At 44.8% G+C, this 17,779-nt stretch overlaps 1 protein-coding gene across 4 annotated transcripts in view; it reads right to left on the reverse strand.

The window, feature by feature from the left end:
* pnpla7b (patatin-like phospholipase domain containing 7b) overlaps window positions 1-17,779 on the reverse strand; it is a 317,033-nt gene that overhangs the window by 13,040 nt on the left and 286,214 nt on the right. For all 4 annotated transcript variants that reach the window (XM_078550357.1, XM_078550360.1, XM_078550356.1 and 1 more), the window contains one exon: window positions 3,460-3,541. In XM_078550357.1, coding sequence (XP_078406483.1) covers window positions 3,460-3,541 — 82 coding nt within the window. The remainder of the gene's footprint in view (window positions 1-3,459; window positions 3,542-17,779) is intronic.

The following is a 17,779-nucleotide window of genomic DNA, read 5'->3' on the forward strand; positions in this document are numbered from 1 at the left end:
TCAACACTGGGAGAGATAGTGGAAGTTACAGTGCCTGTGAACAGTGCCCTGGCTTTAGGGGTGACAGGAGTTAGAGCAAAGACAAAACTGTGGTAAACTGGACTATAATATGGTGGCTCTGTGTCTAATCAACAGCTCTATGAACGCTGGGATAGCCCAGTTCTAACTGAAGCCCTATGCATTATATCAGCAGGCAGAAAAGGAAGAATGTTGAGTTATCGAATCTGAGCTGGGTGGTAATACGGGCACTATGACTAGGCTCAGCATCCTGGAGAGAATAACGTTCCACACATTGTAGGAAGGGCAGGATCAGGTACAATATCCTCTGTGGTTAGACTTGGGTGTTCTCCGTCAAGCCACACACCGTCAGCCACAGCTTTCGGGAAGGAGGGGCAGAAAACCAAAATTAAATGTATAAATTTATTATTTTTGTTTTATTTCAGAAACTAAATGGGACCAACACTTTCAGTATTTGAAAATACAGCGCCACTGTCCACAATCAGCCTGACGTAAAACCGCCAATAAGGTAGTGCACAGAAAAACAGGTCAGAGTGCAAAGCATCGATTGTCTTCCTGGCAAAGCCTTCACTGCCCAAGGCATTGCTGCCCTGTCCTTGACACAGAATGTGAAGGGTTTGTGGGAGCTCTACTGTGGTCAATGTTTAATATATCCCAGATGTCTCCGTGACTGCAGCACCTGCCAGATGCTTGACTGGTCCCTGCACGCCTCTGCATCATGTCGATTGGACAATGCTATTGTCTATCAAAGTCCCCTTCTCTCTTTTTCTATTTAAGCTTGGGTTTTTTTTTTGCTCTACAGAATCACAAAATTGTAGCAGTGTAGAAGGAGACCATTGCCCATCATGTCTGCACCAGCTCGCCGAACAAGCATTTCGCCAAGTGTCATTCTCTTGCCCTCTCCCCGTAACCCTGCACATTGTTTCTTTTCAAATAATCATCTAATTTCCTTTTGAATGTCTCAATTGAACCTGCTCCCACCACACTCTCGGAGTGCATCCTAGACCCTAACCACTGGCTGTGTGAAAATCTTCTTCTTCATGTCACTATTGCTTCTTTTGCCAATTATTTTAAATCTGTTCCCTCTCTTTCTCAACCCTTCCACGAGTGGGAACAGTTCCCCCCACCATCTGTCCAGACCACTCCTGACTTTGAATACTTTATCAAATCTCCTCTTCTTTTTTCCAAGGAAAAGAGTCCCAACTTCTCCAATCTATCTTCAAAACTTAAGTTTCTCATCCCTGGGACAATTCTCGTAAACTCTTCTGCACTCTTTCCAGGCCCACTCACAGTTAAAACTGCTTTATGACATTTTAATTTAAGCCCATTCTCACTGTGTCATCTTCACTTCACTGCCAGCCACAGCAGGAGGGATGTTGTTGGTGGTGGTCAGTGGTGTCGCAGTGCACTGACTCCCCTTCCCAACAGCTGACACAACAGCTGGGGAGGTCATGGGCAGCCAATACTGAGAGAGGAAGAGGGGAGGGCAGGAGTCAGGGGTAGGGTGGAGGGGTGGAAGGGGAGGAAGGGGAGGGGCGGGGGAAGGGGAGGGGCGGGGGAAGGGGAGGGGCGGAGGAAGGAGGAAGGGGAGGGGTGGGGAAGGGGCATGGGAGAGGAGAAAGGGAAGAAGGGGAAGGGGGAAGGGGAGGAGGAAGGGGGTGATGGGGAGAGCAGGAGGGGCAGGGGAAGGGGTTGTACACAGCAGGCTGGACCCCATCCTGTGGCTCAGCTCCAGTGGCACATTGTGGAGTGAAACCTAGTCTAAAGTGGTCATGCTGTCTCAGAAGATGAGGCAATCTGGATCCAGCGAGTGGAGCCTTTGCAAACGGTGTGGGGATAGTGACAGTTCTTTCTATCCCTCCTCTATCCCCACCCCCATTGCATATCCCTTGAAACCTTCTCACAGACCCAAAGGTGGCAGTGGACCCCAGCTTGAGAACCCCAGTGTTAGAGAATACATGTGACAGATGCACGGAGAGGGACACAGACAGAGTGGGCAAGAAAGAAAATCAAAGAGTACAGGCAGGAGAGTGAACTCACCCGTGCACAGATCATCAAAACTGGGAAACAAACCAACCACTGAAACACTCATTAGGATAAGTAATAAAAACAGAAAATGCTGGAAAAACTCAGCAGGTCTAGCAGCATCTGTGGAGGCAGAAACAGAGTTGACATTTCGAGTCCATATGACCCTTCCTCAGAGCTGAAGAGAAGTGGAAATGTGATGAAATTTATTCTGTTTAAGGGGGGTGGAGCAGGTGGTGCTGGATAGAAACAAAAACAAAAATAGCTGTAAAAACTCTGATGAAGAGTCATACGGACTTGAAACGTTAACTGTATTCCTCTCCACAGATGCTGTCAGACCTGCTGAGTTTTTCCAGGTATTTTTGTTTTTGTTTTGGGTTTCCAGCATCCGCAGTATTTTGCTTTTATCTTGGTGCTGGATAGAAGGCCAGCGATAGTTGGGGACAAAGGAGGGGTTGACAAAAGATGTCATGAGCTAAAGGACAAAGGCAGTGTTAATGGTAGTGGTTAGTGCTAAAAAAGGTGCTGATAGTGGCATAAAGGTCAGAAAGCAGAATGTGATAATAGTAGAACATTGTGTGAAAGGACAACATGGAACAAGTAACAGATGGCCCTGTAGGGGATGGGGTGGAGGGGGGGGGAGCAGTGGTGAGGGAAAAAAAAGATAGAAAATGGGATAGAAGGGGGATAAAACCACAGATAAATGAATAAAGATAAAAATAAAAATGTGGATGAAAAACAAAAATGGAATAAAGCGGATTAAAAAAGGGGTTGAGGATGGAGTAGACAGTTCATGGTCTGGAGTTGTTGAACTCAATGTTAAGTCCGGAAGGCTGTAAAGTGCCTAATCGGAAGACGAGGTGCTGTTCCTCCAGTTTGCGTTGGGCTTCACTGGAACATTGCAGCAGGCCAAGGATGGACATGTGGGCATGAGAGCAGGATGGTGTGTTGAAATGGCAAACGACAGGGAGGTCCGGGTCATGATTCCAGACAGACCGGAGGTGTTCCGCAAAGTGGTCACCCAATCTGCGTTTGGTCTCCCCGATGTAGAGGAGACCACATTGGGAGCAGCGAATGCAGTAGACCAAAATGAAGGAGGCGCAAGTGAAGTGCTGCTACACCTGAAAGAAGTGTTTGGACCCTTGGACGGTGAGGAGGGAGGAGGTAAGGGGGCAGGATAAGTAACGTTTCTTTTTAAGTTAAAAATCTCTGCAGTTCAGTGAATCACATTCTGCTAACTGGAACTTCAGGGAAGAATGAGATGGGGTGGGCGGGGGCAACATTGCTGGGAGATGGTGTTAACAAAGAAAATAAATGAAGTACATTAAATGAGATGGTGTAAGGGAAGGACTGCATTGCATCACATTAAGCTTTCAGGCACTGGTAGGTACAGTGTGTGAAGCATCCATTACTCACCATCCACAACCAACATTTTTGCAGGTTCGATTCTGGACACAATTTCAGCCAAGTCAGTGAAGGAGGCATTTGGACATGTAACCTGTTGAAAGGGAACACTGACATTATACATAGCAGTTGAGAAAGATTGTTTTTTTAAAAAACATAGTGTTGACAAAGCAGCAATAACAGAAACAGAACTTTCTGGGGAAACACAGAAAAGCCAGTTAGGATCCGAGAGAAATGTCAATGGGAACAGTCAAAGCCTAATTGCTGACCCTTCCCTTTCAGGTGCTGACTGACTTGAGCTATGCATTGTCAGTGTTTTATTGTGAGTTCTCAACCATGCTTTTCTTTTTCCTCTCATTCAACAACAGTCTCACAACTCTCAACAACAACTTGCATTTATATAGCATCCCTAACATAGTATAATATTCCATGGCGCTTCACAGGAACATGATTCAACAAAATATGACACCGAGTCACAAAGGAGATATTAGGACAGGACAGAAAAAAGGTAGATTTTAAGGGGCGTTATCCTCAGTGTAATGGTTGATATTTATCCCTCAAAAAACTTCTCCAGGGTACTGTTAACTCAGCATTATTAGCTATGCTGTTGGACTTATGACACTAGGAAATGCCAGGAGATACCAATAGTTTTCAATGACTTGCTGGCATCACCAAAGGGCCCCATTCCTCTTCAAGAGATCAATTACAAAGCTGCCGATTAGGGCTCCTGGGATTGTCCCTAGCATGAGAAATGGGATAGCGGAAATCCACCAATAATGTTGCTTCTCAAGACCATCTTAGGACGTTGACTTTGGGATAATTAATAATGGGTATTCAAAAAGATTCAGAATGGAGGGTATCACAAATACAAACTACAGATCTTGATCCTGAGCCCCATCAAATGGGAACATTCCAAACTGAGTGATCAGGAACTCTTCAGTTGCCAAGTGATCATACCCAAAGGAAATGGCAATCTGTGCCCCTAACTGGTGCCATGCTGCCTGTAACCGTAACTTCAGAGAATGCATCCAAACCTTGCCACCCAGAAGGTTCAGAATCTGCTGCATCGCAGCCCTTGGGAGGGACTGAATCAGCCATAGCTTGGATATAGGTAAACACACAGGTCCTGCATCCCGAGGGACACGCTCACCACTCACAAGCACTTTGTAAACACCCTGGGAACTGACAGAAAACTCAGCGCTGCACAGTGTTACCAACCCTCCAGGATTTCCCTGGAGTCTCCAGCCATCGGTGATTAATCTCCTGGACATTGCTGTGAGCAACCTGGGAAAATAACATAGTGGCATTAAAAAAACCACTTATTCTTTGAACAATTTTATTTATTAGTTATGAAATAGTGGAAAGGGGATGGAAAAAAATAGGCTGTTTGACCTGGGATGGGTTCTGTGGGGTTGGCTCATCTCTCTCCATGTAAAGCCAGCTTTATTAGGAATTCCACAATGCCAGAATGAAACTGAAGCTCCATGCAACTTGACCACTTAAGGGCAACTAAAGCATGGACTGAGTGGAATCTGTCTGATGAGGAGTGATCACTGGAGCCAAAACGACAGGATTCAACTGACAAATCATGATGGGCAATTTTACTACTGATTCCTCCTCCTGGTTTGAGTGTATTCTGCTGCTGTAGCCTTTAAGGTGCAGAAAGGCTCTCCACTCTAACAGGGAACAGAAGCCTCAGATATCAGCTGTGATGTGTGAATATTATTTTGCCCCCTTACAGACTTGTTAAACTGCAGTAGCCTGTAGTACAGTTGCTCCCCCTCTCAACTCATTGCTCCATTAGCTTCACACTTCTGACAAAGGGAATGATGGCGTTGGCATCACAGAACCTTTTTACTAATACTTACTTCAGAGATTGAAAAAGTGATCTAAAAAGAACTCAATCTAAGATAATTGCGAAAAGAACCAAGAGCACTTGAGAAGATTTTATTTCACACAGCGAGTTGGAATGCTTGTATGTTTTTTTTTATTCATTCACGGGATGTGGGCGTCACTGGCTGGGCCAGCATTTATTGTCCATCCCTAATTGCCCTTGAGGCGGTGGTGGTGAGCTGCCTTCTTGAACCGCTGTAGTCCTTGTGGTGTAGGTAAACCCACAGTGCTGTTAGGGAGGGAGTTCCAGGATTTTGACCCAGCGACAGTGAAGGAACGGCGATATATTTCCAAGTCAGGATGGTGAGTGGCTTGGAGGGGAATTTCCAGGTGGTGGTGTTCCCATCAATCTGCTGCCCTTGTCCTTCTGGATGGTCGTGGTCGTGGGTTTGGAAGGTGCTGTCTAAGGAGCCTTGGTGAGTTTCTGCAGAGCATCTTATAGAAGGTACACACTACTGCTACTGTGCATCGGTGATGGAGGGAGTGAATGTTTGTGGATGGGCTGCCGATCAAGTGGGCTGTTTTGTCCTGGATGGTGTCAAGCTTCTTGAGTGTTATTGGAGGTACACTCATCCAGGCAAGGGGAGAGTATTCCATCACACTCGTTACTTGTGCCTTATAGGTTTTAGACAGGCTTTGGGGAATCAGGAGGTTGAGTTACTCGCCGCAGGATTCCTAGCCTCTGACTTGTTCTTGTAGCCACAGTATTTATATGGCTAGTCCAGTCCAGGATGTAAATAGTGAGGGATTCAGTGATAGTAATGCCATTGAATGTCAAGGGCCAATGGTTAGATTCTCTCTTGTTGGAGATAGTCATTGCCTGGCAATGCATGTGTGGATGAAGCAGGTTCAATGGTAACTTCTAAAAGGGAATTGGCTATATACTTGAAAAGGAAGCATTTGCAGGGCTATAGGGAAAGAGCAGGGGTTGTGGGACTAATTGGATAACTGTTTCAAGAGCCGGCACAGACACAATAGGTTGAATGGCCTCCTTCTGTGCTGTAAGATTCTATGATTTGTCTATGACTTTCTCTCACTTTGAGCCTCTCCCTCCAGGCTACACACTGCTTTTAGTAACTGTTTTGGTGTGATTTGAACTCGTGCCCCAGAGCATTAGTTCAGGTCTCTGGACTACTCGCCCGTTGACACTCCCATGAAGCCACCATCCCCTAACTTTTCAGCTTTCCCCTCCAGGCTAAAACAAGTCAGAAGATCATCAGCATGTGAAGAGTCTTTCTGCACCTCTGTTAATTCACTCCATGAAGGGCAAGAGGGTGTAGTTCAGGGCCAGGCTTCTTGCCCCTGGACAACCCAGACATACTGAACAAAATCTCTGTTCCTGACAGCTCAGCAATGCAGTAATGGAAGTTGTAAGAGAGTAACTGAGCTATATGGCTCTCTCCCTTTCCAAATATTTAAGAATTGTGAATAATTCAGTGGAACATACTTGCCCTTCAAACCATTTCCATTTTCCCTGAGAAAAACCCTCCCCATTAAAACCTCTCTCTTCATCCAGGTTGTCGGGAAGCGAGAGGCTGACATGAACGGTGACTGTAAGGGAAAGGAAGGGCACATCCACAAAACACTGGAGAGCAACAGCATTAATGATTCCACGGGGAAAAGGTTAAAAAAAAACCACAGCCGAGATCAAAATCTTATTTAATAAACTCCATCCTTAGAATTCAGTGGTCTGAAATGAGTCTGAGTCTTTGGCAAAGTTGGTTTAATCCAACAGCAACTTTAGTAACTTAGAAGTAGTAGCTGCTCCGAGGTGGGGGGCTCGGTGTAGAATTTTCAATTTCTTTGCTGCTCTGAAAACAGTAAACTGACTGCTGTTAGAATGTAGTAATTATCAGGAAGCAGCACTGTCGAATGAAACTGCTCCTCGGGAGACCCACTGCCAGATCACCTTGGCAATCTGATCACTGCATTTCAACCTTTACTTTCTTCCATTATTTTAGTCGCTTCTTTTTAGGATTGGAGTCAGGATTCTAACTGTTTTCTTCTTTCTCCCTGTGTTACCCTTTTCTTTTCCACCAGTTTCAGTTTGGTTTAGTTACAAGAGAGCCTGTGCTTGCAGTCTTAGCCAAACAAGCACCACAAAGGATTGGTATCGCCTTCAGCTTCCATCAACACAGAAGTGTGAAAGAAAGAAAAATCTTGCATTTCTATAGTACCCATCGAGACCCCAGGACATTCCATAATCCTTTACAGTCAATGAACTACGTTAGAAGCGTAGTCATTGTTGTAATGTAGGAAACATAGCAGCCAATTCAGGTTCCCACAAACACCAATGAGATAATGGCCAGATAATTGGCTTTGTGATGTTGGTTGAGGGATAAATATTGGTCAGAACACCGGGGATAAATCCCTGGCTCTTCTTCGATATAGTGTCATGGGATCTTTCACATCCACCTGAGAAGGCAGACAAGTTTAATGTCTTATCCGAAGAGCCACAAGTCTGGCAGTGCAGCCCCCCTTCACTACTGCACCGGAGAGTCAGTCTGGATTGTGTCTCTCTCCCGGAAGGGGGCTTGAATCCCTGGCCTCTAATTCAAGAGGTGAGAATGCTACCTTAGAGTCACAGCTAACCCAAGTAGAATAAAAAATACTTCAGGGTCTTTAATCTCTCATCGCACATACAGTCACTGGGTTATATACAGCACAGGAGGAGGCCATTCAGTCCATTGAGTCCATGCCAGCTCTCTGTAGAGCAAACCAGTCAGTTCCATTCCCCAACTCTATCCCTGTAGCCCTACAGTTCAATACAAGCCAGGCTGCCAGGGCCAGAGGTTTGAAGTGGCCAGCACCAGGAAGCAAAGAGTCTCAGACAGACTGGAGGTCTTCAGCAAACAGATCACCCGATATGCACTTGGTCTCCCAATGTAAGGCAACAGCACCATAATTCTTCATCCTGCTCTGGCCTTCTACACTATAGCAATGAAGCAGAACGCAAGCTCGAGGAACAGAACTTCAGCTTCCTATGAAGTAGCGTTCCTGGGGTGGGAGACTTGTTGAAATGTTGGTGGCAGGGCGATCTACACACTCGGTGCTGACCATCTGCTTTTTTTCCATCAGAGTCCCGGGCTACAAGTGCTTGCTCGGCTTTTCCATTTCTCACTCTACCTTCCTGCCTACCTAACCCTCACTGTGCTGGTGTCCTTTGGCTACTCACTTTCTGTCTCATAAGTCTTTGATTTCTCACATTTTGCCTCATTTTGTATGACTTGGTTCAATGCATAGCACTCTCACTTTGGAGTCAGAGGTTGTAGGTTCAAGTCCCACTCAAGAGACTTGAGCACAGAATCTAGACTGGCACTTCAGTGCACTACTGATGGAATGATGCACTGTCGAGTATACTGTCATTCAATGAGATGTTAAACTGAGGTCCTGTCTGCTCTCTCAAGTGGAAAAAAGATTCCTGCCTACCTAACCCTCACTGTGCTGGTGTCCTTTGGCTACTCACTTTCTGTCTCATAAGTCTTTGATTTCTCACATTTTGCCTCATTTTGTATGACTTGGTTCAATGCATAGCACTCTCACTTTGGAGTCAGAGGTTGTAGGTTCAAGTCCCACTCAAGAGACTTGAGCACAGAATCTAGACTGGCACTTCAGTGCACTACTGATGGAATGATGCACTGTCGAGTATACTGTCATTCAATGAGATGTTAAACTGAGGTCCTGTCTGCTCTCTCAAGTGGAAAAAAGATTCCAAATGCAGATTTGAAGAAAAACTGGGAAGTTCTCCAGGGGTTCTGGCCAGTATTGATCCCTCAATCCACACCACTTAAACAGAATATCTGGTCACTGTCACATTGCTGTTAGCGGGAGTTTGCTGTGCACAAATTGTTAGTTACAATAATTACAATAGTGACAGCATTTCAAAAGTACCTCATTTGCTGTAAAGCACTTTGGGACATCCTAAAGTCATAAAAAATGCTGCGTTATGGCAAATTCCTTCCTTCTTTTATTGAATACAAATAATTATCCATCTGAGCACTTTACAGCTCATTCCACCTCCTTTTCTGAGAGAGCTGTTGTGCAGGCATGTGTGCACGCATATATGTGCATGCATTGTGTGCATATGCGCATGGGTGTGTATGTGCGCATGGGTGTGCATGTGCGTGTGCATTTGTGTCTTTCTTCTTGTTTCTGTTACTTTTTAACTGCTGCTCATTTGCTCTCTTTCAGCTGTAAGGAAGAAGGTTGAAACACCTCTCCACAGATGCTGCCCAAGCTGCTTAGTGTCTGCAGTGCTTCCCCTTTCTGTTTCTAAAACTATTTCCACTGCTGGGGCAATCAGGAATGAGGGAGGACATAATCTTAAAATTAGAGATTGGCCAGTCAAATTGCATCTTTTCAAGGTCAAAATGAGAAAGGCCTCCTTCACACCAAGTGTTGTGGAAATCTGGCTCTCTTCCCCCAAAAGGTTGTGGATCTTGGGAGAATTGGAGCTTTCAAGACAGAGATCAGTAGATGTACATTGGGTAAGATCATCAAGGGATATAGAATTAAGGGAGGAAAATGGAGTTGAAGTATAGATCAGCCACAGACTAATTAAATGATGGAACAGACTTGAGGATCTGAATGGCCTACTCCGGTTTCTAATGTTCTTTGTACAGTTGTTAATTACCCATGAGGTAGAGGGTAGGAAGTAAGATTTATCTAAATTAGGCAAATTTACATTAATTAGTATCTCTGACCCAGAGCTGACTATGTTTTTGTTTTCTTCATCTTCCATAATATGGGAATTATGTACAAGAGACAAGATAAATCTCAAACATTAAGCACTGTGCTACTGGTATTTCCCACAGGCAAATGTTGGCTAATTAGAGGGGCCACAGGAATGTGCAGTACAGGATGTGATATTATATTTCACTGTATCTGATTGGTTCAATGGTTGTGTTGCATTGTGGAACCAGATAGTTTGGACATGCCTCCGGAGTCAGGTAGGTACTGACTAGCAGATCTCCCATGGCATTGCTTATGGGAGGACTGTAGCCATGATCTGGGTTTTACTTCATGTGTCAGTCATTTTGGGGCCGTTGTTTGTATCTGTGCTATGTTCTTGTCCAAGTCTTCTGTTCTCCCACTATTCTGTTGTCTACTGTTAATGTTCTATTTGTCTCTCTTATTCTTAAGTTTTGGTTATGAAGTGGGGGGAGGGATTGGGGGAGTGGCATGATGGTGAAGGGAGCGGCATGCTATAACTTTTGGTGTCAGTGGTAGGGTATTAGTTGGAGATGGAACTGCAAATAGATGTAGGATAGGATGTTAAATGGCAGCCAGTGATGCCAGCAAAGTAACCAGGGGGTTATGAGATGGGTTCTGACAGCTGGGAGGTAGGTGCAAACTGTGGCAAGGTTTGCAGTAGGTTTGAGTTGTGGACAAGGCCGGGGGGATTTGGCTGGAGTGTAGAGAGATACCAGAAACAAATATGAAGAGGGTGAGCTCTAATGCCCTTTCACTTGATTATTTTCTGAGTATCATATTGCTTCATTTTGCTGCTGACCCTCCACTGTCATCACATCCCACTTATCCCTGTTTCTATGTTTTGTTGCTCAACCGCCCTAATCCTCTTCTCCCCACTGCTCCCATGTTGCATCCTCGCTCTGCTGCATGATTCTCACCTTGGGCCCTCCCTCTTCAGCCCCATTTGTGCATGCCCCTCCTACTGTCCCTGTTTATCACCCCACTGCCTCTCTACCTAACATGCATCTCTATTACCTCCTAATGTTGTGGTCTATTCTCTTAACATGCTGGTCTGATACACTGCCCACTTGCACCCTAATGTTCCTCTTTGACCTCTAATTTGTCCTATGACATTTGCATCAACCCCAAATATTTTGTCATTTCTCCTTACATCCCACATTGATGTATTGCTCTTCAAGCTAGTTTCCATCTGGGAATTATTTTAAAACTATGCAGAACACTACAATTAAGTAACTAATACCGCTACAAGCATATTAATTACAAAAAACAAAAAGTGTTAAGTGGGAGAGCGACAGGAGCTTTGGTATCACCATCCAGAGTGGTGAAGAGACAGAGGCACCAAGGTATTCTATCTATAGGCAGGATTGAGGATGTCCTTCTTCCATTCTGGTTTTGCGTGTCCTAAGATGGCTAAAAAGTCTGGTGTGCGATTCGCAGACTCTACCACACGTGGAACAGGTGGTGTTTGAAGGATCAGGTAGATGAGTTGCTTGGGGAGCTGTGCTTTCCTTTCGCTGCCTAGACTTGGCCTCTGCATGCTCCCATCCAAACCTCTTGAAGTCCTCAAGTGCCTTTCTGAATGCTCTTTTTTTTTATTTTGGGTGATTGCAGGTCAGGGCTTCCCATGAAACGGTGGGAATGTTGGATCTCTTGAGGGGTGCTGTGAGGATGCCTTAAAGGGTTTTCTCTGTCCTCCTGGGAGTGCCTTGCCGTGATGAAGTTTGGAGTAGAGTAGTTATTTTGGAAGCCTGGTGTCAGGCATGCAAGCCACCTGACCCACCAAGCAAAGCTGGTTTTGGGTGATCAGAGCCTCGATACTGGGAATGTTGGCTTGGGAGAGGATGCGGACATTAGAGCACTTGTCCTGCCAACAGATTTGAAGGATTTTGAAGAGACAGTGTAGGTGGCATTTCTTTAATACCTTGAAGTGCCTGATGTAGATCGTCCAAGTCTCCAAAGTATATAGGAGTGTGAGGATCACTGTTGCCCAGTAAACCATGACTTTTAAGTCCTGGGTGTGAGATCCCAGTACTTGAATACGGTTTCCCTCAGTTGGCCAAAGGCTGAGCTGGGACTTGGAGGCAGCGATGGATTTTGTTATCTATGTCTTGTTACGATCACTGTAGAGGCCATAATCTTTAAAAAAATAAAATAAAATTGGGTCTGCCAGTGAATAGCTAAAAGGATGACATGACAGGAGTTCCCATTTTAAGACTGTGGCAAACAAACTAAAGGCAACACTGACTAAACACTATATCAGTAGACAACTTATACTCTACAGAAAAAAAATCCCCTTTAACCATTTCAAAATCTTCCACCATGGGTTATACTTTTACTCTGTCCCTTAAGTAGACACTTGATTCATCTGGAACCAGTCCAAAGTGATTCTTAACTCCCAATGACTTGTTTCCTTTCCTTTCTCAGCCGGGTAACACCTAATCTCAGAACTGGATTTCACAGTAAGGGAAATATTGGAGAGTCCGCCCACTAGCTAAAGCTAGGCGAATCTTCCAGTCTCATCTGTGTCCTAACTCAGTCACTTCACTTCAAGCATGAGCTCCCACCTGCATTTTTGCACGGTGAACCATAGAGGCTTGCTGCCTCCGTTCTCTGTTCTTACCCGGATCCTGGCAGACGGACCTGTCTGTAAAGTTTAGGGATATCTTTGAGGAGAACCTTGTAATTCGATCCTACAATGGCTTCCTACGCACCCTTCCCCTCTCAAATCCCAACTCCATGGCAACATGAATCACATGGGCCTTGCATCCAAGTAGCTAACCTTTAGACCCAAATTCTATTCTATCTTGGAATTAAATAGCTAGTTTAAAGTACAACCGTATACAACCTGACATTCTTAACACCTTCCTGGGACTTGGAGACTAACAGTCTGCCACCGTCATCACAGCTTTTTTCACCATTGTTTACAGATATGAACCTTGCACCTTCTCCTGGTAAAACAACCTGCGCCCCCCCCGCCCCCTCCACCCCCTTAACCATCAAACCACCCAGGTTTGCTGTCAGCAGAATTCAGAACAGGTCACATGACCCCCTTCATTTCCCCATTTTACTCTATATTAAAACACAGTCCCAAAATATTACAATCTTACAAAACCTCATATTTGTAACAGTCTCCCTTCATTGAGAGGAGAGTCCCAAGATATGGAAAGTAGTACATGTTTTCCAGGGTCTTGAATGATGGGGAATGATGAGTTGCTGAGGGTGTGGGTTGGAAGAGAACCTTAGTTTTCCAGGTGTTTAAAGTAAGGTCCCCTATCTTCTCGTATGCTTCGATGATTTGGAGTTTCGTTTTTGATTGAGCACAATCACAAGCATCGTCGACGGACTGAAGCCCGATGACTGAGGTTGGAGTGACCTTGATTTTGGATTGGAGGTGACGAACGCTGAATAATTTACCATCCATCCTGTAGGTTATCTTCACTCTTGTGGGAAGCTTATTGTTTTATCAGAGAGACAAGCACAAGACCTTGTGGCAACATCCACGGTCCAAGCACTGGCACCTGCTTGACTACATCAGTGTCCAAATGAAAGGTTGTTGGGATCCCCAACTCTCTCTGTTCTTTTTTGCCAATTACCTTAAATTGGTGTCCTCTGATTACAAACCCTGCTACTAGGTGAAATAGTTTATCCTTATCTACTAGGTCAATGGAGAAAAAGAGCCCAATTTACCTCTATTCATCACATTACACTATTCTCATCTAGCCCTACCATCTCAGTCAAAAGACATTAAACGGCACACATGGTCTGACACTAGGTTTAAAACTAAAGAGTTTGTAGCAGTTAATTTTGCTTATAAATATAGGGTGGGGGTGAAGGGAGGAGAAAAGTGAAAACATTCTAAGAAGGAAATCCCACCTAAAGTCCGGTCTGTGGTCTCACACGACAATGTTTCAAAAATAATCGGAATCACCCCCAATAATTATATTGCACCAACTGCCCACCATCTTAAATCTAGTGTCTCTAGTGATCAGAATGGTCCGTTTCTTTGTTTCCTCAAACACAACTGGGAACACTAAGAACAGCAATTGGAGATGATCAGTCAGCAGCAAGCCTATGTGAGCTTTTCAAAAGGATCCGGAAGTTTCTGAAAACCAATGTGCATTTGAATTACTAATCCGACATTACAACAGTGACTAAATTTCAACAGTACTTCATTGGCTGGAAAGTGCAATGGTCATCGTCTCGGCAAGAACCTGGCAGAACACAAAAGCAGACTGCATCCATCACAGCTTTATAGGAATGGAGAGAAACTGGGCACTTAGAAGGAAAAAAAGGGAATCAAGGCTGTGATGAGAAGGAATGACTGTGAAACCTTAACATGCCAGTTAGTAATGAGCCACTTAAAGCAAGTTAGTGGTTGGCATTTCAATAAGTTAATGCTGTGTAAAGGAGCAGAAAAGGTCACAAAGAAAAGACTGAGGATGATTACCAAGAAAACAGCTTTCATCACAGAGTGCGCACTGGTGTGAATTGTGGCTATTTTTTAGTTTCGTAGATGGGATGTGGGCGTCGCCGACTAGGCCAGCATTTATTGCCCATACCTAATTGCCCTTGAGAAGGTGCTAGTGAGCTGCCTTCCTGAACTACTGCAGTCCATGTGGTGTGGGTACACTCACAGTGCAGTTAGGGAGGGGGGTTCAGGATTTTAACCCAGTGACAGCGAAGGAACGGCGATAAGTCAGGGTGGTGAGCGACTTGGAGGGGAACTTCCAGGTGGTGGTGTTCACATGTGTCTGCTGCCCTTGTCCTTCAACATGGTAGTGGTCGTGGGTTTGGAAGGTGCTGCCTGAACAGTCTTGATGAGTTGTTGCAGTGCATCTTGTAGATGGTACACACACTGTGCATCAGTGGTGAAGGGAGTGAATGTTTGTGGATGGGGTGCTGTTTTGTCCTGGATTGTGTCAAGCTTCTTGAGTGTTGTTGGAGCTGCACTCATCCAGGCTAGTGGAGAGTATTCCACCAAACTCCTGACTTGCACCTTGTAGATGGTGGACAGGCTTTGGGAGGTTAGGAGGTGAGTTACTCGCCACAGGGTTCCTAGCCTCTAACCTGCTCGTGTAGCCACAGTATTTATATGACTAGTCCAATTCAGTTTCTGGTCAATGGTAACTCCTAGGATGTTGATAGTGGGGGATTCAACTATGCTAATGCTATTGAATCTCAAGGGGTGATGATTAGATTCTCTCTTGTTGGAGACGGTCTTTGCTTGGCACTAGTGTGGCATGAATGTTACTTGCCACTTATCATCCCAAGCCAGATATTGTCCAGGTCTTGCTGAATTTGGACATGGACTGCTTCAGTATCTGAGGAGTTGCGAATGGTGCTGAACATTGTGCAATCATCATCGACCATCCCCACTTCTGACCTTATGATGGAAGGAAGATCATTGATGAAGCAGCTGAAGATGGTTGGGCCTTATGACACTACCCTGAGGAATTCCTGTAGTGATGTCCTGGAACTGAGATGATTCCAGCTTCCAACAACCACAATCATCTTCCTGTTTCTCGGTATGACTCGAACCAGCAAAGAGGTTTCCCTCTGCTTCTCATTGACTCCAGGTTTGTTAGGGCTCCTTGATGCCACACTCGATCAAATGCGGCCTAGGTGTCAAGGGCAGTCACTCTCACCTCACATCTGGAGTTCAGCTTTTTTCTCCATGTTTGAACCAAGGCTGTAATGAGGTCAAGACCTGTGACCCTGGTTACTGCAAAAGCCTTCAATGTAATGACATTCTGAAATCATTTGTGGTGGTTTATTAATGATTGGAGTCAGGAGAAATAGCCCAACACAGCAAAATATTCCTAACCTGAAGTCACTAGCTCCAGCAGCATAAGAGTTGCAACACCAGCAATGTGTTAACCTCTAAAGGGTCCCCATTCTCTAATGATGGCTCTGTGCTTTTCTACTTAGCCTTAAATGTGGCACCCATATATAGGACAGCACACAAAAATCGAGGCACATCCACAAACCATGGTGTACATAGAGAGCTGGACAGTGTTCCCAAACCAAGGAACACACACAAAGCTGGGTAGTGTTCCACAAGCCATGGTACATGCACATAGAGGGTGAAGGGGGGGCTACAGAAGGACAGAGTGTGAAGGAATAACTACTAGATAGGGTTCCTATAGTAGATAGGAACAACTAATAGATACCTCCTCTGAAGGTGCCCAGCATCACAGATGCCAGTCGTCAGCCAATTCGATTCACTCCACGTGAGATCATGAAACAGCTGAAGGCACTGGATACTGCAAAGGCTATGGGCCCTGATGATATTCCAGCAATAGTACTGAAGACTTGCGCTCCAGAACTTGCCGCGCCCCTAGCCAAACTGTTCAGTACAACTACTACACTGACATTTACCCGGCAATGTGGAAAATTTCCCAGGAGTGTCCTGTACACAAAAAGCAGGACAAATCCAACCCAGTGGTGGAACAGGTCATCAACATTGCTATTAGCAGTACTTGCTTAATAGCCTGCTCACTGACGTTCAGTTTGGGTTCTGCCTGGGTCACTCAGCTCCTGATCTCATTACAGCCTTGGTTCAAACATGGACAAACGAGCTGAACTCCAGAGGTGAGGTGAGAGTGACTGCCCTTGACATCAAGGCAGCATTTGATTTGAGTGTGGCATCAAGGAGCCCCAGCAAAACTGGAGTCAGTGGGAATCAGGGGGAAAACTTTCCACTGATTGGAGGCATAACTATCTCATCTCTGCAGAGACTCTATCTGTTTGTCCTTTGTTTGCCTGTGTGTCTGTGTGAGTGTGTGTGCTGGGGAAATTCTTTAGGAAGAGATAAATAGTTATACTTCCCAATTACAATTGTGTGTTAACCAGTATTTGCAACTTATTAAAAGAAGTTTTGTTTTAAAATAAATCAATCATTGAGTTTTTGAAAGAAGCCTGGTCAGAGTCTCTTCTTCTGGGTATTAGAGGTATAGGTACACAATTGGCTATTTTGTTGAGAAAAGTAGAGTTAAATGAACCCTACGGCCTGTGGAGTAGTGGGACTTGACAATTCGCGCACTCCTCCCATCCCGGTCGTGACACAATAAATGCTGGCCTAGCCAGCATCACCTCACATCCCGTGAATGAATTTTAAAAAAGTAAACAAAAGGTATTGAAAGGCTTAATGAAACACTGGGCTAAAGTGAGAGGGGTCAGGAATGAACCTGCAGATGCATCGAGTTTTCCTAAATTTTTCAGAACCAGAATTGTACCAAAAGACTCCAGGAAGGTGAATGGAAGAGTCCTGTTTGAAAAGAGGGAAATAGATAAACCAAATAACAGTGGACTAGTTCTGTTTCTAACCATAATAAAGAAAAACATTACAGGATAACAAGATAAATATGGACGAGGAAGATCATTTAAGAATGTAAGACACAGGAGCATGAGTAGACAATTTGCCATGTTGAGCCTGCTCTGCCATGCAATAATATCATGGTTGCACTTTTATTTAAATCAACTCCACCTTCCGGGCTATCGCTGTCTTCTTCAATTCCTTTAGTATTCAAAAATCTATCCATCTCTGTCTTGAATATGCTCAATGACCAAGCAACCGCAGCCTCTAGGGCAGAGAATTCCAAAGATTCACAACCCTTTGAGTGACAACATTTCTCTTCATCTCAGTTCTTATTGGCCAACCACTTATCGAGACTGTGACTCCTAATTCTAGACTCCACAGCAAGGTGAAACATCCTCCCAGCATCAA

The sequence above is a fragment of the Cetorhinus maximus genome, chromosome 10 (assembly GCF_964194155.1).
Source record: "Cetorhinus maximus chromosome 10, sCetMax3.hap1.1, whole genome shotgun sequence".
Lineage (NCBI taxonomy): Eukaryota > Metazoa > Chordata > Chondrichthyes > Lamniformes > Cetorhinidae > Cetorhinus > Cetorhinus maximus.